This window comes from Camelus bactrianus, chromosome 12 (assembly GCF_048773025.1).
Source record: "Camelus bactrianus isolate YW-2024 breed Bactrian camel chromosome 12, ASM4877302v1, whole genome shotgun sequence".
NCBI lineage: Eukaryota > Metazoa > Chordata > Mammalia > Artiodactyla > Camelidae > Camelus > Camelus bactrianus.
The window spans coordinates 58,488,406-58,510,655 of record NC_133550.1 but is presented as its reverse complement, the minus strand read 5'-3'; the positions used below and the strand labels follow the sequence as shown (position 1 = coordinate 58,510,655).

At 49.8% G+C, this 22,250-nt stretch overlaps 1 protein-coding gene across 3 annotated transcripts in view; it reads left to right on the top strand.

The window, feature by feature from the left end:
• Positions 1-853: 853 nt before the first annotated feature.
• The window catches only part of LARGE1 (LARGE xylosyl- and glucuronyltransferase 1), a 491,734-nt gene continuing 470,337 nt past the window's right edge, over positions 854-22,250 (top strand). Inside the window, exons 1-2 of one of the 3 annotated variants that reach the window (XM_074375447.1) lie at positions 3,085-3,551; positions 3,741-3,823. In XM_074375447.1, coding sequence (XP_074231548.1) covers positions 3,795-3,823 — 29 coding nt within the window. In that variant the 5' untranslated portion in view covers positions 3,085-3,551; positions 3,741-3,794. Of the gene's footprint in view, positions 1,003-3,084; positions 3,552-3,740; positions 3,824-22,250 lie in introns of those variants that run through there. The other 2 variants (XM_074375446.1, XM_074375448.1) reach the window with 2 other exon arrangements.

Sequence of the window (22,250 nt, the reverse complement as noted above, 5' to 3'; positions counted from 1 at the left end):
AATTCTCTAAATGTGGGGCTTGACATGGTATTAACCGACAGAAGGGTTCAGTTTGTGAAATAATGCAATCTGGCAACATTCCTATCATTTACAGCATTAGCTATCCCACTGAGTTAAAAACACTGCAACACTGCATTGATGGAGCAAAGCTTTTACATGTTTAAGGTGGTTATTGACTGATGTAAGGAATTTTTGTGAAATCCCTGAATAATGAATATGTCTTCAGTATACCTTACTGACTAGGGTGAATATTGCTCCGCATCCCATCCCCGGTCTTATTTATTTTTTTTCCTCTAAAAGCCAGTCTAGAGAATGCACCACATTTGGGTAATTATAATGGAGATATTTATTTTCCACGTGCTTATCTTTCAGTTTCTGATGTTATTCCATTATTTTCTTCTTAGCCTGTAAATCTCATGTCTTTCTTTCCTTCCTCAGTCACATTACCTTTATTAATATGGTAACGTATTGTAATAATACATTTTACACTACTAATGAAGTGAAGCAAAGCAATCAATAAAAAGAAAGCCCAAATTCTTGCTTTAACTTTACCCGGGTTCCGGGGCGGGGGTTGGAGTAGGGGAGGAGGAATGTAGTAGGAAGTAAGGACAGTCGGCTGTAAAAAATAAAAATGACCCCCTTGTTTTCAGCGCGTTCTAGAACAGAGCTCCACGGCACAGGAAGAAAGGAGCAGCTTTCGAGCTAAAAGGCTTAGCATTAAACTTTGACACTTTAATGGTCTCTAGGATATTAGATAATATTTTATCATATTATGTTCTTCTCCGACACGGTAATGGCATCCAAACCAGATAAGATCTCCCATCCCTGCAAACGTGCAGGGTAAGACTCATCCCAGCAGAGATAAGACAGCAGGACCCCAGCTTCGCAGTTAACTTATCCCGAAGCTCCAATGCAAACGTTTTTCACTTCGCCGGGGACGCTGCTGTGCAACCGCTACCTTCTCGCATTCTCCTCGGCGGCTCCGTCGGCCACTGAGATTAGGTAAACAGCGCTCCAAAACTGGGGAAGAGCGGGTGTTGGTGGTGATGGTAGAAGTTGGGGGGTAGGTGGGTGAGGGGGTCGCTGCTGAAAGAGGCTGCAAGGAAGGGTGCGGATGGGGGAAGGATCCCGGCTGGGGCAAGCTAAAAAGGCCGAGAGCTGGGTTACTTAGGTAGGAGACACGTCCGGAGCCGAGCGAGGGACAAACCTCCGAAGCCCTTGGCCCCGAGCCTGACCTCTAGGGAGGGTGGTCAGTGCGGCAGCTCCAGCTCGGCGTCCTTTTCTTACGCACCCCCTCCCTCCTCCACCCTTGCACTTTATCCCTCCTTTTGCATCCTTCCCCTGCCCCTTCCTAGAACTGGGGTGGGCTTCCCGCTGCCTCCTCTCTGAGTCCAAGGGCTAAGAGAGCGGCACGCGGAGGCGAGGTAGAGACCGGGCGGCCCGCCCAGTTGGGGAGAGGTTGGGGCCCCGGGGGGAAGGGGACCCCAGAAGACTTGGGACCGAGCTGAGGAAAAACCCGGGAGCTGGATCGCGCGCGGGAGCGCCAGTCTCCCAGTCAGAGTTGTCCATCCCTCCGCGTCCCCCTCCTCTGGGTTCTCTCTCCAGGCCTCCTCCTTCTAGCCACTCTCACATCCCCTCCCCCTTTGCCCGGGCATTTTCACCCACTCCCTCCTATAGAGGACTCTTGGCGCCCCACTCTCGTCTTTAGGACTGGGAGGCTGGAAGTCCATTCAGTGGGTCCGCTCGGGGTTCTTGCGCCAGGAGGGAGAGAGCAAGAATGAAGTCGAAACAGGGAGGGGGTGTGTTGTGCATGCATGGGGTGTGTGTGTTTGGGGAGGGGAGGAGGAGGGGGACAGAAATGCAGGTTCTCGGAAAGAATAGGGAGGCTGGGACGGCTTTCTTGAACACATAACCCCAAATGGTGCTGTCCAAGCCCTTCAGCGTGGCTCCCCGTAGCCTGAGCCTGCCCCATACCCTGTCCCTTTTCGAGAGAACGGCGACCCGAGTAGAAGTGGAGGCGGGGAAACTTCCTACTTCCCACGACGGGTGTTTTGTTCAAGGGGGAGTGGACAGGCTGCACGGCCTTGCGAGCCTGCAACAGTCTCTACGATAGCAGCTGCGGACCCGTCCCGTTTCCCTTCCCCCTCTTTCCGCGAGGCTCGCCAGGCCTGAGGCGGCCGGGGTGGGGGGAGAAGGGCGGGGAGCTGCCGGCTTGCACCCTTTCATCCCGACCCAGGCCATAATCCCGGCTCCGGGTGTTGCTTCCGCCTGCGTGCGAGAGAGCTGGAGAAGTAGAAGGGAGGTGCCTCGCCTGGGGGCGGGGCCTAGGCGGGGGCGACCGCTTGGTCCGCGCGGCTGCGGCGCCTGCCATTGGCCGGCCGCGCCGTCACGGGGTGGGGGCGGGCGCCGAGGCGGGCGCTGGCCCCGCCCCCGCTCGGAGCCCGGCCCAGGCTCGCGGTCCCCCCCAGCTGCACAGACATGACACAGACACACAGTCACTGCAGCTGCTGAGCGAGCCCGGCGCTCTGGGCACGCGGCGGCGGGGCCAGCCCGGAGCCCGGACCCCAGCGCTCGCCCGCCCGCCCTCCCGCCGGCCCCCGCGCGGCGGCTCCCGCCTGGCCGGGCGCGGGAGGCGGGGATTGCGCGCCGGCTCCGGCCAGCGGCGCCGGGCTGCCGGAGGCGGCTGCAGCGGCCGCCCAGCTCCGAGTGCCGGGCGCTCGGGGAAGCCGGCGCGTTTCTGAGGCGGCGGCGGCCGAGGCCGGCGAGCGCTCCCGGCTGCAGCGGGGCCGCCCGCCTCGGTTCCCTGCACCCACCGCGCTGCGCTCCGCCTCCGCTCCGGTGACCTTCCCGGGGCGCCTCCCCCGGCCCCGCGCCCCTGGCCCCGCTCTCCAGGCCGGGGCGAGGCCCTCTCCAGCGCCTCCTCACCGCGGAGCCGCGGGCGGGCGGCGCAGGCCCGGGGGGAGGGGGCGCCGCGGCCGGCTGCAACCCCCCCCGCCGCCGCACTCGGTGCCCGGCCGGCCAGACTGCCGCTGCCCCGCTGCCCCGCTGCCCCGCTGCCGCCGCGCGGGAACCCAGGCGCCTGAAGCTGGGGGCGCGGCCGCGCTCGCTTGGCCGGGCTGGGATCGGGCAGGCCCTGCCCTGAAGGGGCGAAGCGGTGGGGAGCGCGAGAGGTGGAGCCGGCCTTGGGGGCTGCCCCGTGTCTCCCCCCCAGTGCCCCGTCCCCGGACCCGGCCCAGAGGCGGACCCAGGCCCTTGCCCATGCGGGGCGCCCCCGGCTCGGAAGAGTCCCCGAGGCAGGGAGCAGCTCCAGGCAGCAGCGCCGGAGGGAGAGGAAGAAGGGACAGTGATCATCCTGGGCGGCCGAGACCCTCCTCGCCGCGTTTGCAGGCGGGGGCCTCCCTGAAGTCTGCGCTGGGCACCGCCGCTTGGACTAGGGCAGCGCTTGCTGGGACCCCGACCCGGAACCCCTGCGCCTCGTAGGCGCCGGCAGCGCCGCGGCGCCACTCAGCTCTTCCGCGGTCTCCCTCTGCCTGGCGGCAGTCACGGCCAAGGTAAGAGCCCCGGGAGTGCGAGAGGGCCGCCCCGGGGACGCCCTGGTGAGCGGCGCTGGACAAGTTCTCCGAACCTGTAGCTGATAACCCCTGTCCTCAGGATGCTGGCGAAGAGGGAGGGAGTGAGGGCACATCCTCTGCCGCCTGGCCTGGGGAGGTAGAATTCGCCGAATTTCTGCTGTCCCCCAGGACCTGCCCCAGGACCTACCCTGCTCCGAGACTCACAGGCTGCTAACGGGGAGCATGGAGGAATTACCCGATAACACCAGGAGGTGATGTCCACCCCCCTTGCCCCGCAGCTTGCAAGCTGTGCACCTGTGCTTTGGGGGAACCTGCTGTGTTAGGAGCTGTCCCTCTTGGGCGATCCCCACCTGCCTTTCCTGGTGTGATGCTGTGAAGAACTTTTCTTTGCTCCTTGTTGCGGAGTTGAGGCCGATTTGGGGTGAGAGCCACAGCTTGCGAGTCCCTCTATTGGACAGAGCGGTTGGGTGGCAGCGATAGCTGTAGAGAGGAAACCCAACCAGCGTCAGTCCTGTTAGACAAAGCTGCTTGTGTTGAGTAATGAGGGACAGCGATCCAGACAGTCTTGCTAATGTCACTGTTTCTAAAGGGTGGAGTGACTTACTCCATAGTTTGTGTGCCCTTAAGTTATTTTGCTCGGTGCCTTATTGCCTCCTCAGTCCTGCAAGCCTGTTCTCGTCTGTTTGAAATTTATTGAACCTATGAGCTTTCCCTGGAACCATCTGATTTTAAATGGGTCACTTAGGTGGGAACAGATTGTCTCTCTTGCATCGAATCCATCCTCCGGGTGACCCTGTTTAATGGGGATGGGTTTTTCTTCATCCGCAAGCTGATGTACCTCGGTTGAGCAGGTTTCTGGTGAATTCCGAATCTGTGAATTTTGGCACTCAGTCCATTAAAATGATCTCCTGAGGGAGCAAAGTAGCAACTTAACAGTTTCTGTGAATGTCACAAGTGCCCCAAGAGAGGGCTCAGGGCTCCTGCTTCCTTCATGGTGGGTGGGAGGGAGGAGAGGTGGCAGGTGGACGTTCACCTCCCCTAAATGCAGTGCCATCCTTCTCAGACTCGGGTGGAAACCCAAACTGCTTATCCACTCCTTGTCAGCAGTCACTTCAGGTTAATTTTCTTCCTCACCTCTCCTGCCTTCCCACCTCTGGAGTCAGTTTTGATAGACTTAAGATAAAGGAAGGTTCTAAATTAGGAAAGGAGCAAGTGGAGATTTCTTTTCTCATTTCTCACAGATGGGTGACATGAATGAATTACTCACGGGCATGCTGAGTCCCCACTGGGGATTTAAAAAAAACAGAACAAAACACCTGGCTTTAAGGGGTCACACATCTCTTAGTGTACCTTTATTTTGCAAGAGTACTTTACGCCTTAGTGAAAATTGCTAAGGGAGAACACATGCTTATCAAGCCTGGCCCTGTTAATTCCATCCAGGGAAGAAAACTAATTGGAACAGAGAGGCAAAATCGTCAAGATTTAGATCTTAGTGGGTTCTCAAGAGTGTCAGGGAAAGGAAACCCATCTCCCTAGTGGGAAAAAGAAAAGGTGGTATCACGTTGAAGTAGGCAGAAGTCACTACTAACAAGCGTGGGCCCTGTTACTTCACTTAATAAAGTGTGCTTTATTCGGCCATCAAAGGCTTCGTAGACTGATTCTCATAGGTTAACTTTTTGGTGTGGGATAATGCAGACCGCTTTCTTTTTGAAACATAACTAGAAGGGCCTTGCGAATGAAATGAAGGTGTTTTTGTTTTTGTTTTTGTCCTATTGTAGGTCTCAGGAGTGCTTCCATCTCTTGGGAAGGAGGTGAAGGTTTCTCTTGGTTCTGGGTTCCTGAGCTGTGCTTGAAAGTTGATGCAGAATGTGGGAGTGTCTCCATCCTTCGGCCACCTACAGTGGCAGGACACTAGGGGGGACTAGTTTTCTATTTCAGCACTGATGAAGAGAACACTAGGACCTATGTTACAAAAGGCCGTGGTTTATCTCTAAGGCTCAGGAAGCGAACTTTTTGGTACCCAGTGTGCACTTGCACGAATGAGTGGATTCTGAACGGTTAAGTAATGGGTCTGCCTACATCTAAAGTATCATTTGGGCAACTCAGAACAGGTTAACTGCAAAGTACCCTGTGAGTCTGAAAAAAAGCTCAGTAATAATCTCTAAGTATATGGGGGCTTCACATTTCTGGGAGACAGAACCTTTTGCACATTCCATCCTTTGAGCATTAGACCACGCTAACTTTTAAGTTCCCTGTTTTTTTGTTTTGTTTTGCTTTAAAGAGAGGAGGTGGTAATTAAGTTTATTCATTTATTTATTAATTACTTTTTTTTTTTTTTTTTTTTTAGTGGAGGTACTGAATATTGAACCCAGGACCTTGTGTGTGCTAAGCATGTGCTCTACCACTAAGCTATACCCTCCCTCTCCTCTGGGGGTTTGTAGTCAAAACTCCCCCTTCTGCTTTTGGGGCTGCACCTCCCCTGTGCAGTCTTCATAATATTGTGCTACCCTTGTTCTATATGGAGTCTAGAATTGACTCCTTTAAACTTACAATTTCTCACAGTCATCCTCTTGAAAGTACATACCTTGTGTTTGTACAGATGTAACATCACATTTGATAGTGTGGTTGCATGTTCATTTCAGATGCTCTCTCTGCACTTTTAACAGTATTAAATCATTAGTGTCTAGGTTTTCTCCTGCAGAATTGGAAGACAGTTCTCTTTCTGCTGAAAAACAAAGCCGCGTTGCCCAGGCTTACCCACTGTGGCCAAGTCTCATCAAAGCCGACTCCAGAGGTGGTGAGATAGGAAAGGTTGGAGAAACAGTCCAAGAATCCTGGCACAAAGAAAGGCAGATGTAGCCAAGATTTAGGACTTAAATTGGATTATTAAAGACCCAACACAGCATCCAGAATTAGATCCAGTATTTAGATCTGTGAACTTGCAAGAGTTACTACATTTCCCTGAACTCTGGGGTCTGTGATCCTTTACCCACATGTATTGAACATATTTAGGGAGTTAGAGGGGAGCTATCATTGTGGTAAAGGGGAAATGGCCAGCATAAAGCTTTATTTCGGCTATCAAAGGCTTCATAGACTGATTCTCATAGGTGCAGTATAGCCAAGGAGGAAGAGATTGGAACAGGAAAATACCGTTAAATTTGCCATTGAGCATCAACTAGTGAAAAATGGTCCTAGAGAAGATACGACCGTAATCTTAAAGCATGAGTGAAGCCTTGTGAATTTCATGGAAGCCGATGGCGGAGGTACTGTAAGAAGTCAAGGTGGGATTCTGGCCTTCCTTAGGGTCCATGAATATGATGAAGGTGTCCTTGCAGCCAGAGAGTCTCAGAGAGGAGGCAGCACGTGGGCTCAGTGGTGTAAGACCTGGGGAACTGAGAGCTCCAGGCACCCCACCACTGACATAGTATGGCGATTCAGCCGTCTCCCAGAGTCTGCTGGTTTTGGCTTTGCTGCTCGGCTCCAGAGCATTTGACATCGAGAGGTGCTCAGGTTCTCTGTTCCTCCCTGACCACACTGACATTTGGAGAGCAGTAGGCAGCAGCCAGTAAAGTTAAGGCTTAATTCAATGTATTTTAGGAGACTTTTCTCCTTTTAACTCAACAAATAATAACTGAACATCAGTTGTGTAGCAGATACCATGCTCCATGTGGGGGCTACAGAGGGTCCACATTTAGTTTGTAGTCTTTTGCAGGGAGGCAGACAGTGAGCCATTACAATCAGCTCCTTTGGTACAGGTTTGTTAAGAGGATGAGCTTGAGTTTGCCAGGACGGTAGAATGGGAGGGAATCCCAGGCAAAAAGGGCAGCATGGAAACCTTAAAGTCTGTAGCGTGAATGGAGAGTGGTCGGTAATGTGGCTGGAAGATGAGATGTTCTGGAAGAGGGAAGCTTAGTGTTAACAGGGAAATAATTTCATAGGATTCCTAGTTTCATGCTCCATGTAGTCAAGCTGTGACAAGAATAGTGCTGGATAAGGTCCAAGAGTACTGTTTGATTATCCCACATTGTTATTAAAAACAGAAAAAGAAATTTTCTCTTTTGTCCTTTATCCATCTCCACATAGCATTTTGCCTGTTCTTTAAAAAACTACTAGAGATGCAGATAAAGAAAGGGTCCCTTATCAACCATAAGTCTGCCCTCTTGTGTACGTGACTTCCATTCAGGGGCTTTCATTATGTGATTATGCAGCAGTGGGAGAAATGACAACGTTACTTGACAAACGATGGAGTGTGGGGGACAAATTCTTCTCCGTGAGACCAGATTCCGTTTTGTCAGATTTGCTTCTGGGTAGAGTGATGGTTGTGTTTCACACTTGAACAAGGTTCTTGTGTTTGAATCAGTCCTGGCCCAAATTTCCTTTGCTGTTGGAAAAGGAAGAGTTTTATAATGGAGGATGGATGTGTGCGTGCATTATGTGTGTGTTTTGGGGGATGAGGAAACTGTATAGTAAGAATGAGAAGCAACAACGCTGTAACTACCGAAGAGGATGTCAGAGAGAATGGAAACCACAGTTGCAGCAGTCATCCCCAGGGTCAAAAATATCTAGTTTTTTAGAAACAGGAGCCAGAAGCACAATGGCAGAAGAATCAGCCTGTGTGTGTGTGTGTGTGTTGTTTCTATCATCCTTCCCTGAGTTGAGCTGAATGGGAGGCAGGGTGGTTTAAGTAAAATGGGGAGATCTGGGTTCTAGTCTTTCATCATCCTATGCTAACTTGCTGTGTGACCTTAGAATACTTCTTGACCTCTCTGGGCTTCAGGTGCTGTCTCCATACTTAAATGAGTTTTCTGTTTTGTAACTAGGTATGTAGAGGCCCAGAGAAGGGGCTGGCCTGAATTACTGAAAAGCTCAGACTAGTTAGGTTTTCTGGCTTTCTAGCTCTGAAATGGGAAGAGGTCCAACCAGTTGAAAGGTGTACTCTACCTTGAAATGTCAAGCATGCAATGCTGAAGAAAGGAATCAACAAGGCTTTGCTGTGTTGGTTGTAGATTCTGTGGAATTCTAGATTGCATTAGGACCTAGCAGTTAGGCCATTCCTGAGTAGCTGGCCTTGCTTGCTAACTTCTTACGTGTTATGGAAACCAGTGGGTTTGGGAATGTTCCCTATTTGAGAACTAATTGAGGGTGAAGTGCTTTGAGATAAAAAGCAATGCTGAAAATTACTATTATTTCCAAATTAAGTAGATAAAAAATGAGTTGACCCCTTGGAATTTTGCAAAGCCTGTACTCTAACTTGGAAAGGGGAGCCCTCTCATTTGGCCAGGGAGGTTACCTTATAAGGGAGCTATGGAGTGAGTGTGGAGAGGAGGGATGTTGGGAAGAAAAATAGACGCAGAAAGCCATTGCATAGCAGTACACATCAGGGAGAATGCAAACCAGCTTAACCTTATGCCTCCTAGTTTGTGTTGCTAGAAAGAGGACTCCTCACCACTCTGGCAGTGATGATCTGGTGTAGAGGGCAGTGCTTATTGGAACGAAGAGGCTTGAAGCAAGTGTAATGTAAATATGACATTTGTTACATTATTATTTCAATATGGATGCTAACTGGAGGAATGCCCTATTTTAGAAGAATTTGGCTTATCGATCTGATTTTAAAAGCAAATAATTTAACACAAGTAACTCTTTGGGGTACAAAAGGATTTTGATTTTACAAAAAGGATTCAAGACAGTCTCTTTTTTCATAGTGAGTTCTTGTGTCTCAAATTATTTGATTAACATAATCAGGACGGATACTTTTGGGAGCTTTACCTGTTACATAAAACCAAGGATTTTTCAGATATAAACTTTTCAGCGTTTGAACAAATAACTCACCAGATTCATCTGCCAAGGAGCCTCATACTGAGCTGTATTACAGAAAGGTACCCCTAGCAGTTACATGAACTTTGTAACCACTGACTGACCACGTAGTAGTACTTTGCTGACTGACTTGCTGGGAGGCAGGTTGGTGATTTAACTTCCTGGAGATAGGCGTCCTGAGTCCCCACCTGCGTGAGTTCCATAACCACCCCCACATCCTACCTCCAAGAATATATCAAGAACAGAAGTGGTTTCAAAAGTAAATTAGGGAAGAGTTTCTCTAGGATTCTGAGTTTCCCTAGTTGCAGAAACACGGAATTAATTTTGTTCTGCCTGAGTATACAGTAGAGGCGGTGTGCACGAGACATTAGGGAAAAAAAAAAAATCAAAATCACGTTCTCTGGCTGGCTCTTCCTTCCTCGCCACAGAAATATCTAGGGCTTTTGGGGGTTTTTTGTTTTGTTTTGTTTTTTTGTTCCTTTATCTCTTCTGGAAGTTCCCGGAGAAGAATTGGTTCTAGGAATGAAAGCGCATGGAAGGCGTGTAAGGCTCCAGAGGTAATTTGGGGCAACCTGGAGTCGTGGGTAATCACAGGCTGGGGCTAGAACGGGAGTGCAGTCTCCCCGGTAATTTTAGCCTCTCTCGTCACATCACCGGGCTGTGCCTTGGGCGGGCAGCAAACGCAGATGGAGATGGAGCCCTGACTACTGGGACCAGCTTGCTCTTAACATAGTCCCTTTTTGAAGTACCAAGGCCAAGTGGAAAGACAGGACTTGCTGGTCTTTCCAGCTCCGCATGAGAGCATTAGAATTTAGGAGGATTTACCGCAGAACATGGGCATGTGGGGACTTCATTCTTCCTTTTTTTTAAATAAATTTAAATTCAGCAGGGACTCACGAACTCTTCATTGTTCTTCTGTGGTTAGGAAGTGCCTTGGATATATTAAACACATATTTGTTATTATTAAGGTTAACATTTTTGTGGCTGACTGGGACCCATCCCCTCTCCCCTCTGGTTTCCAGAACAGTTGCAGAGATCCTTAATCTGCCAACACTATTTGTGTCCCAGCCTCCTCGACTGATGTCAGCTCTCATCTGGGAATGGTATTTCAGTGTTGCTTCAGGAGCCAAGAGGGGCACAGGCAGAGTGATAAGCAGGGTGGGGCTTTTCTCGCCTCCAGGAGTGGTGCCTGGCGCTTAGTGGGTCTGCACTGAATAAGTTGTTGTGTCCACACAGAATGACTGAGCTTTCTGAGTAATAGCCAGTTGCATTTCCAGCCCCCCCTGGGATGCGAGTGATGGGGAGGGAGAGGTGAGTGGATACCGGTAGACTTGCAGACTTTGGATTCCTTCAGGCCTCCTCCGTCAGCTGTTATTGTAAAAGTGCGAAGGACATTTCAGATCAGACAGATGAATTCTCTTAGAGATCATTATTGTGGTTCAGACATTGATGGCTCTGTAAAAAGGCAGAGAAAGTACAGTACCGGAATGCCTCGTGTGTTTTTGTCCCCCTGAGTTTGCAGGGATTTTGACTTATCTGACATGAGATGGAAGGCTCTGATGCTTGTTCCCACGTTCACGTCAGGCTGCCTTGAAGGTGCCTGGACGAGTGTCTTAGGGACAACAGACCTTAGGATGGACTGCGGGTGATGATCTCTGTGGTGCTGGAGATGAATGTGGAGTGACTTAGATGTGGATGGGCCGGGCCTCCCACGTTTGGAGGCGGGGCCTTCAGGAGGGCGAACTCTCCTCTGCCATCTCGGCGTCTTCTCCCCTTTCTCCGTGGACTTGACTCGTTCCCACTTGGGCTGTGCGATTCCAGAAGCCCTCACCGATGCCTGCTCTGTGTAAGGCAGAGCTGCAGTGCTGAGAGGCCTCTGGAGCCGGGGGAGACCTTTGAGCCCGCTAGACCCACACCACATTTCACAGCTGTGGGAACTACGGCTGGGGAGGTAAAGAGAATCATGCAGAGGGCACGCAGGACCGGAACCCAGGCCTCCTGACTGCCTTGTGCAGCCAGTGGCTCTGCCTTCCCACACCCAGAAGGATATTTGTGTGTCGCTTTTGTGCCAGGGACTCTTCCATCGTTCTCTTCCATTTCATCCTTAGAGCTACCCCATGAGGTGGGTGGTCTTGCTGTCCCATTTTCCGGATGTGGGAGGTGAGGCTCACTCAGGTCCCACAGCCCTGAAGCCAGGAACCAACAGCTGTTCTCACTCCTCGGTCTGCCCTCAGTGCCGCCCTCGTCTCTGGGCAGAATCTCTCCTCCCTGCCCACAGACCCTGCTCTTTCTAGTCTGCATCTACTAAGCCAGCATTCATTCATCAGCCAACACCCACTAAACTCCCCGCTCTGTGAGGTCTTGGCTGGACATGAGGAATGCAGAGGTGAGGAGATCCCCTGCCTGCAGCAGCTAATAGCCTTGTCTTGGTGACGGAGGTCAGTGCTAACAGAGGCGTGGATGGAGGGCTGTGGGCAGTGTCTTGGGTAGCATTCTGCTTGAGGGAGTAAAGGAGAGAGTGTTCGATCTGGGTTTCAGTGAATAGGAGACAGAATAGAGCCAGGGTGGGGGGAGTGGGCGTTACCTAAAACACCCCAAAGGCCTCTTCCGCTTGGCGTCGTTAGTGTCTTTATACTCTGCTTATTCCCTTCGTGTCAGCGCCTTAAAGCACTGGGACTCGGTTCACACCCATCCTGCTACACTCCTGAGCACTTAGGAACCCTTCAGTGAACATTTATTAAGTTAAATTGAAAGCCTTCTGTCCTTGCCCTTAAGCAACGTAGTTGGGAAAAAAAAATGTGTGATAAGTTAAACCACAATAGAAGATTCAAATGAACAGTTCATTGCAAACAGTGGGAAGGAAGTGGCAGTGCAGTGAATGGTCATGGCTCACGGGAGCCCAGCGTTGCTGGGAAGTCAGAGGTGGGCGTCTACTTTAGCTGCTGAAACTCAGCGGAGGTTGGGTTTGACTTGGGTCTTTGGACACAGGATAATTATAATTTGAATAGAGGAATACAAGGGAGGTCGAGGGGCCAGCTTCGGTTAACAAATGCACAAATGTGTATTTTGGAGTTATAGAAGAAGTCGGCTTGGGTTTCTGTTAGCGAGGAGTCGGAGAGGAAGTTGGCGAGCTGAGTTGGGGCTGTGGGCTTTTGGAGGCAGGGCGACTTTTGATTGGGAAGATGATGTGTTCAGAGCTCTGTTTTAGGAAGGTGAGGAGCAATCCTGGGGCTGGACTGGAGTGGGGAGAGAGGGCAGCTGGGAGGTCCCCTAACAGGCTGTTGCACTTAGTTTGTACACGAAGTTCTAAAGCGCGCTGGGCTCGAGCTGGTGCACAGTTGGACGGAAGCCGAGGGAAGCTTCTGAACTTTTCTCCAGCCCTAGTCATTGGTACTGAAGTCTGAGACGGTTTTCATTGCCCCCTGGAAAGTGACCTCATTGGAATAAAAGTCTGCTGTGACAGAAGCAGCCGCTCTTAGAATCCCGCTTTCTTCCCTGGCTTGGCTGGACTTGGGGACAGGGCTTGGGGGACAGCGTCCGCCCTGGCGCCCCTCATGGGGGGTGTGTGTTCAGGTGAGCCCAGGGTTATAGAGTAACCTTTCTCCTAGTCCGGGATGACGGCCCATGAGGGATGTTATGTAGAAAATCCTTCCCTTCCTCACGAGGGGCCCCTAAAGCAGCTGTGGAGGGCTGGGAGGGAACTGCTCGGAGCCCTGGCATCTGGGCTCCGGATCCACCTTAATGCTGAAGCTGAGCTGTGCTTCCCGTGATGCAGGGCGGCCTTGCGGAGACATTACAGTACCCTCTTTTCAGAATTGTAGAGTGAGCCATTGTGGCTAACAGAATTTTTCCAATAGGATAGGCCGATTCCTCATAGATGGAGAGTCTTTCTTTTCAAGCTTTAAAGAATAGGGGGTTTTCTAGAACGTTCTGTGTATTTACCCTCACTGGCTCACTATCAGCCACTGGAAAACATCCAACTTCCTTATCAAGACACACCAAGCTTGCTGTGTACCGGCCCCTGCCTCTCTCTGCAGCCTCGTCTCTTGCTCCCCCCTCCCTCCCCCTACTGCATGCGTCACCGAACCCTAACTCATCATTTTTCTTCCTTTCTGATTATCACCCCTCCCCCCCAAACCTGCCCAGCTGCGCACATACCTCTCCTTTTGCCTGATAAGCTCTTTCCCTCTTTATCTGCTTGGGCACTTCTGGTTTTCTTTCAAAACCCAGCTCAGGCGCTCCAGCCTTCAAGCTTTTCTCCTGATTCGCGGCGCTGAGCCACATCTCTCCTTGTACTGGCTTCTGCCACTGCGCTTTCCGCACTGTGTTCCCGGGGCTTCCGGCTGGCTGGCTAGCCAGAGTGTGGGAGCCCTTCAGTAAAGACCGTACCTTATGGCTCTGGGGACTCTTCAGTGTTTTACCGTGTGCCTGGATCACGCCATCTACCCGATAAGTGGTGGGTGGTGGTGGTGATTTTGGATTTGCTGGATTTGGATTGAATTTGCTGGCTAGGCATAATGTAACCCTTTCTTGCTGATCCTTGAATATTACACTGTACTCAGGGGTACCTGGAGGGGGTATGTATTAGCTTCCCAAGTTAGTCCCACATCTGAAGCATGCATGCCCCCTTGCCGATGACCAGGTGGCAGTGGGTCTTCTCTGGGGCCCACTGATGCCATCAAGGGAGATGGTATAGGTGGTGGGGTAGGTGGAGGAGATGGAGGTGGTGGAGGTGAAGGAGTTAAAAATGATGGATTTGGAAGTGGAGGAGGTGAAGGTGGTGGAGGTGGAGGTGACGAAGGGGGTGGAGGTGGTGGAGGTGGAGAAGGGGCCCTTACTGTTTCTCCAGATGAGAAATGTCTCCGGGCAAGCCTCAAGCCTGACCCATCAAGGGGACAGGGAGGGCTTGAGGACCCTGTCGCTCCCCTTCTCCTGGTCTGTGTAATCTGCACTACTGTGTTGCCACAACCCTCACCCCCATCCCTCTTCTATTTGCTGCCTTTCCTGTTTTTTTGCTGCTTTTCTCTGTGTTTTCCGTTTACTCAGATCCTCAGCCTCCTCATTCCCCTCCTCTTAGGCGCTTTAAACCCTGATGGAGAAGGTCAGTCCTTGGGAGGCATCGTCAGACAATCCAAAACACACCTTTTCTTCAAGTGTTTGATGGAAGGCCTTATCCTCAAGTGTTTTACTCTTTCTGGCTGCGGCGTTGGTCCCTAGCTGCTGACAGAGCCCTGGACTGTGGCTTCTGTTTACTAGGCTTCACACCGTTTCACGTTCCTAGAGATCCAGTAGCAGCACTGCAATTATAATTGATGGAGGAAGTATCAGGCAGTGATGGGGAGTGGCTCGGGAGGACTGGATGAATTTGGGCAGAAGCTCGGCGTCGGTGCCTAGAGACTCTTTGCTGGATAACCATGTGCTTATGTTGGAATATTTATTATTGCCTCTAGTATTTGTGAGGTCCATTTGGATTTTTATTACACTGCCCGTGTAAGCCAGGTGTTGGTGCTGCATGAATAGGTTTGCTTAGCGAATCATGCAGGAGTGATAGATGAAGCCTGGGCTTATGAGATGGTTCATGTGATCCAGGCACCAACAACGCTTCATGAACTTGCGCTTGGCATGGGCTCTGGCTGCTTGCTTCAGGGAGCCCTGCTGCTTTTCCAGCGGAGGTCTGACCTAGTACCCAACAAGGGATGCTTTCTGTGGCTCATGCTTCTGGACATTTTCCTTTTCCTTCTGCTCGGGTTTGTCCATAACCCCTGTTGAAACAGCATTTTTGAGCTCATTAAATCTGTTAATGTGTGTGTAATGCTTAGGACAGGTGCTGGGATACAGAAAGCACTCCATCAGTATCAGCTTTTGTCATTGTTGTTATTACGTGGAGCCTCTCCACTGTTTCTCCCTCTCTCCCTTCTGGTGGTTGTGTTTGGGAAAATTAGAAGACAAACAGCTCCCAGGGATGGGGTTTGCTGGGGGGTGGGCACCAACTTTCTCTGTTCAGCCTCGTCCAGGGGTCTCAGAAAGTAATCACCTGAGGCCATTTTTCAAGGGCTCTTGGGCCACCCTGCTCCTTTCTCTCGCCTAATTTTGGGCTCTGGCAGGTAAAGGGGATGAGAGCCAATGAAGGGTACAGGAAAGGACTCTTAGCCAGAAGTGATGCACAGCATTTAAAATAACCGTAGCAGCAATCACAGGTGGTAACAATTATACCTCTCACTTACTGAATGCTTCTTACGTGCTTGGGGGATGTGCTTGGCATGCGTGGTGTTTTTTGATCCTCCCTGCAACCCTCTGAGCTGCACAGTTTCATTTTACAGGTGAGGAAACTGAGGTGCATTGAGGTTATTTGCCCACGTGGTGAAGCCAAAGATGGGAACCCAGTTCTGCTTCCAGAGTATGTCCTCTTAGTCACGATCCTGGGATCCACCAGCCCAGGTGTCTTGACACTGGACTACACATACCCCTAGGGATTCATGAAGACGTCTATGGAGCATTGCAGGTGCAGAGAGTTTTCAGGGAATCAGTTTCCAGATTTTTGACCTCACCTATGGACCCTTCCTTGAAATTGACCCCTGCTGGGTCATGGTTCTTCCTTCTACCTCGATTTTCACAATCATGCATCCCCATTTTATAAAGTTACATTTCTTGTCCAATACTGATCTTACTTGGGTGAGTGGCTCTGAGTATGAAAACCGTAAGGAGCACTAAACAAAGGAACTATTTGAAATAGGTTTGTGGAAACCTTCTCATCAAGGGAATTCGGCCAGGCTGCCCCTTGCCACATTCTCTTTTATCTGTTTAAACTTGGTGGTAGAAACAGGGCATTTGGGCCCCTGTCTCATGCTAAGGAATGGTATAAAATGTTCAGATCTTAAAAACAAAAAACAAAAAACTTGGCTTTGAAGTTTTCAAATGCACGATGGGTATCAGTTTGTTAGATTCTGTTAAAAAATATGATGTGAAAGTTTTATTTGAAAATGTTAATGTTTACAATATGCTGGAAATTCTATTCTTGGAAATTATTTAGTTGATGATGAAAACTTTAGATGGCAGCCTAAAAATAGGCAAGTCATTGTACAAGTTTTTCAAATTTCAGAATACAAGAAAAGCTTGAAGATCATTGTACCATACTTCCCCCTAAGATACTGAAGTTTGGGGATGGCAATTCTTAAGTTGTTTTCTGCCACAGACCCTTATGTGTACCTAAATATTTCTTTTTTCATAGAATTTCAGGGGCATCAGTATCTCCTAAGGCTCATTCATTGCACTCCTGATTAAGAACCCTTGAAATCATAGAAGATTTCAGTAAAATGTAAACATACTTTAAATTTTGATGAAACTTTTAAGTATGTAGCTAGATGTGTGTTCATGTGTGCAGAGTGCCTCAGTGTCTCAGCAGGGGCCGTTTCAGACATAAGTGATAGAAGCCCAGGTCACCCTGACCATAAAGGGGGAAAAAATGGACTTTATCTGCTTCAGTAACTAGAAAACAGAGGGAAGCTTCAGGCAGTGCTGGATCCAGGTCCTCAAGTGTCATCATGAAGTCCTTGCTCTGACTCTTGGCTCTACTCTCTTCTGTACTGGCATCATTCTCAGGCAGAGTGTCCCCTTGGGATGGCAGAGAGCATCTTCAGGAGCCCCAGGCTCACCTCCTGCCCAACTCACTATCACAGTTGAAGGAGAGCACCTTTTTCCCAGTGGATCTGGTGAAAGTCCTGGTCATGATCTGTTTGGAAGGACCACAATCACACCCCTGGACATAGTCCTGGGACATGGGGTTCATCCTCTTTGCCTTGCTTGGAGAGGGGGAAAGGGGTCGTTCTCCAAGAGAAGCTGGACAAACAGAAAACCCCACTATGTTCAGTAGGAAGATTAACCTGAAGGTCTCGAAGGTCAAACAGACTACAGGCACCTTCTGTAAAACCCTTCACTCTCCTGAGTGTGCGTCCCTTCCACACACCACCAGCCAGCACTTTCACTGTTGCGGTACCCATCTGCCCATTGACACAGTGACGTTAGTGATGCCGTCTGTTCCCTGCTTTGATAATTCAAGTTTTTTAAGGAAATGCCAAAAATCCTTGACTTAATGTATTTTGTGATTTCTTTTTTTTTTAAAGCCGTTAGTTATGCAATTAAAAAAAAATTAAAAATTATGGAACTCCATCTGCGTTAGTATGCTAGGGCTGCCATAGGAAAGCACCAGAGACTGGGTGGCTTAAGCAAAAGAATTGTATTTTCTCACGATTCCAGAGGCTAGACGTCCCAGATCAAGGTGCCGACCGCGTCCTTCCCGACGCCTCTCTCTTTGGCTTGCAGACAGCTGCCTTCTTTCTCTGTCTTCACTTGGTCTTCCCTCTGTGTGTCTGTCCCAATCTCTTCTTATAAAGACTTCACTCATATTGATAAGGGCCCACCTTCATGACCTCACTTAACCATAATTCTTTAAGGACCTGTTCTCTAAATAAAGTCGCATTCTGAGGTCCTTGCGGGTTGAGGCTTCAACATGTGAATTTGGGTGGGAAGGCGGGGGAGGGGAGCAGTTCAGCCCATGACACCATCTGTTGCTTTAACTCTGCGAATGGATTATATTTTGAAAATTAATATTAATGCACATGCCTTGTTTAAAACACAAATTAGTAACCCGTTCTCCTGTGCAAATGCAAACTAACCGTTTTGGGGATGGTAAGTTTGGCGTGGTTTGTTGCATGAATATACTTCCCCCTTTAATAGTGGTAGAGAGAAGACAGTGTCGAGGTGAGAGCTGGGGGTGAGTTTGTCAAAAATATCTCGTCTTCTTCACTTTTGTGTCTAGGGGAACAAAGTTTGCAGGCGAGGGGTTTAACGAGTCACTTTGACCCGATGTCGCATCAGAAATCGCTTTGCATCCACAGCCAGGGCGCATCCTCTTTCAGCGCCTCAGATGACAAACCTGTCTCCTTTGCTGAGCAGTTGTCACTGTTCTCTTCCCTGCGTTAATTATTATTTTAACATGGCTTGTGTGTTCCGTGTCTGGTCTGTCGATGTTTGTAATGGAACATCACAGCTGAAAAGATGTGGGGAGAAAGTAGCAGCCTGTCAAATTGTAGTCTTTTCATGTCAAAAATCAAAAAAAAAAAAAAAAAAATTCCCCACTTGAATTTTGCTTACCTAAAAGCCAGAGACTCTAAAACATGATGCTTTGGAAAGCTGTCTGCTCCAGGATGGGGTTGAAGGGCACGTATGTTACCTGGGAGGAGGAGAAGGTTTTAGAAAAACCCATCCACATGGTATTACCCCTTCGTATGCTAGTATGGATTGTGGTAACTGATTTGGAGATTGTTTGAAAACAGGTCAGAGTCTGGGAGAGAATAGGACCCAGGAGCCAGAGGTTTTGACTGAGCAAAATGTTATTTGCATGTGATTTACTACCTCAGTTAGGATAAGGCACTTGCCTTCTATGTGTTAATTAACTGTGGCTGCGGTAACAAAGTACCACAAACTAGGAGGCTTAAAACAACAGAAGGGTATTGTTTCATGGCCCTGGAGGCTAGAGGTCCGAGGTCAAGCTGTCTCCAGGTGTCCCCAGGGCCATGGTCTCCGTTGGCTCTGAGAGAATCCTTCTATGCCTCTTCTAACTTCAAGTGTTGGCTGATGGCCCTTGGTGTTCTTCCAGTGGTCCTTCCAGTCACATGGAGGCATGCTCCCTGTGTGTCTTCACGTCATCTTCCCTCGTATGTCCAGATAACACCCTTTTTATAAGGACACTGATCATACTGGGTTAGGGCCCACCCCAGTGACCTCATTGTAACCTGAATCCTCTGTAAAGACCCCATTACCAAATAAGGTCACCTTCTGAGGTCCTGGAGGTTAGAACTTCCGTATATCTTTTGGGGGTCACAATTTAACTCATAATTAATTCTTCAAGGTTTATTTTTCCTCCTCTGGGAGATAAGGTCCATCGCCCGTTCCCACCGTCAACCTAAGTTCAAACACAATCACCTGAGAAAGCGCTCTAGAAAATACATCCCCTGGCTGATGGCAGACTGCCCTGGGGGACGTTAGATCTCTCTTATTCCCACGATATGGTATCCAGTGAGCATTTCGATCCGATACATGACATGTTCTGTGCAGTTTTTCAGTTGGAAGTCGGTTGGGATGGTGTGGGTGTTTGACCTGAACTGTGTGCTTGACCTGAACTGTGTGCTTGGTGGAAACTTGGAGCAACTTGCACGTTGGCAAGATTTGCAAGGGAAGTGCTACCCAGAGCTGTGCCCTCTTAGGAGTCTGAGATGGCTATATCCTGACTCCCTGGCTGCTCGCTGCTGCCCTGATGTTTGATTTGGATGTAAATCCTGAGTATCTGTCCCAACTCTTGAATCTTTCATAGAGAGCATGGGAACATGTAGTAGTTACGTTGGTTTCTGTTCAAGAATTATATTTTGATATTCCAAAAGAGGTTCATTGGGGCAGAGGCTAAGGAGTTTTTCAGAGTATTTTTCTCTTTGGCTTTCCCCTAATAACTTGCAGTGGCAAAGAAAAAAGCTACAAAATAAATCAGCCACAAACAGCCCTCAAAACTCTCACACTGACATTTGAGGAAATCGGAGTCTTTAACTTCCTTTTACATACAGCATACGATGTGTTGCTGCCTGAATATGTGTGCCTGTGGATGTTTTGTCTGAGATGCTCAAAGCTCTGCAGAGCTCTCACTTTGTTGACTAAGTCTTGGCTCCCTTCCCATCAGCGGGACCAGAGTTTTTAGAGGCTGCCAGTCACGGATGCTGCTTGGTTCTGTTTCATTCCTTGATTCATTCACTCAGTGAACACGCAGTCTTCAGTCATCTGCTGAGTGCCAGGCACTGAGCTGGGCACTGGGGTGGGGAGGAGAACGAGGCCCCGCCCGCATGGAGCTGTCACTCTGGGTGGTTCAGTTCACCTGGTTCGGTTGTCTCTCAGCTCTCCATCCTGTTTGCAGGCAATCTGCCTCCTCTGCCACTTGCCACCTGTATTCCAGGCCAAAAGCTACCCTATACCCAACACCATTTGGTGTTTGTTGGGTTGTTGCACCAAATTCTGCAAAGCCAGTGGCATCACTGGGTTAGGAGGAGTCCTCTTTCTTCCACTCCCAAGAGGCTGCTCACTGGGCTTTGATGATCCTTAAAACTCAGCTCCGTTTCCGACATGGGAGCGCTTGTAACTTTTCCCCCCCCTTTTCTGAATTTGAGTCCTTTACAGAGTATGTGGAGAGCTGGGCACCGTCGGGCGGGTTTTACGTCGGTGTGTCTCGGATGGGCGATGAAGTTCTGGGATCAGTTTTGTGATGTGGTGCTTGGAAGCGTTACCTCACAAGGAGTGTTCGTTTTGTGGTGAGATTTTGATGTGCTGATTGAAATGGGGACAGCTGAAAGGACCATCGATGTCTCCACGCTACAAGCAGAAGTTGACGCCATCTTACAGACGAGCCAAGGGTATTTGCCACCTTGCTCACTTCTGATGGGGGAAGAGTGGAAACGGTCCCCGCTGTGGGTGTCTGGCCCAGCACATTCTGTCCTTGGGTATCCGTCCTTCCATCCACGTCCTGATTGGTAACACTGGGAGAGGACTTGTTTACAGTGTTTAGAATACGCTGTCTTGGAGAACAACTCAAGGGATCGGGGGGCAAGAGAGAAGGTTTCTACACAGAAAGGAGAAGAGGGCACTGGGGGAAGATGTCTCCGACAGTTGTGTAATGGGTTTGTTTTGTCTTAAGATGAATCTTGTAACGATCTCGTTGAGAGAGAGACGGAAAGAGAAGTAGTATTATTTGGCTTAAAGTTCTGCACACCCCCTCTGCATCTTGTAGAAATGCAGAAACCTTGGGCTCCAAAGAGTCATGTGGACCCAGTGGTTTATTTGGCAAGTGGGACACTTCAGTCCAGGACATCAAAGGACCTGCCCAAGGTCACACTAACTTAATGGTCAAACCCAGGTCCCCTGACTTTCAGCCTCTTAACCATCCACTTCTAGTCCAGGCTGCCTTCCCCATGATCCAGTGTCTCTTTAAGCATGACGAAAGCCTGTATCGGGCATGTCGCTCCCCCAAAGAAACAGTATGGCTCTCCCCGTAATGGTTGGGTATCTTTTGGGTTATTCCAGCCTTGGCCACACTGATGCCAGAAGGAACACCAGGGGTGGGTCTTGTGTTTTAAGTGGGGTCTCATTGCTGCGATTATCAAATGTATCTTTTAAAGATGAATATAAAACAGCTACCCTCCCAAGCAAATCATAAAACAAATTATGCCCTTGCCACCCCGAACCGCCGAGAAACAGCAGGCTCTTCGTGGCGCGGAGAGTAATGGCTGCAATATTAAAACAATGATGGGAAAACCAGGATCCAACAGCTGAAAGGGAGGGCGGAAAACAGTCCCGTAATCCCCCAGGGATAATGGGTCTCGGCGACAGGCCCCTGCGATTTATTGTGCTTAATGTACTTATTTTTATTTGTCCCCTTCAACACGGAGCTTTGTCACCAAAGAGATTCGATAATGGCCTGTTTGCAGTCACTTAGACTCCATAATAAAGCGCCACGGTTTGGCTGTCTGGAGATCCGGCCAGCCTCGTTGGCACTCTCCCTCCGATTTCACCTTCGCTGGCTGAGATGGAGTGGATGGAGGCAAGGGCTTCTTTCCCGCCCTCGTGTGTTCCCATCGCACCTCCCGTCCCAGCTGCCGCCGCAGAGCCAGGCTGCCTCGGAACCCCTTATTCTGCCTGTGACCACAGATTTCCCCAGGACTTTGTTTTCACGTACCACTCCTGAGAGTGTCCTGTTTGCAGTTTTTTGGGTAAGCCAAAATAAGAAGGCAGGCGTAGATGTGGGAGGTTTTCAGACCGAATGGCCTTGAC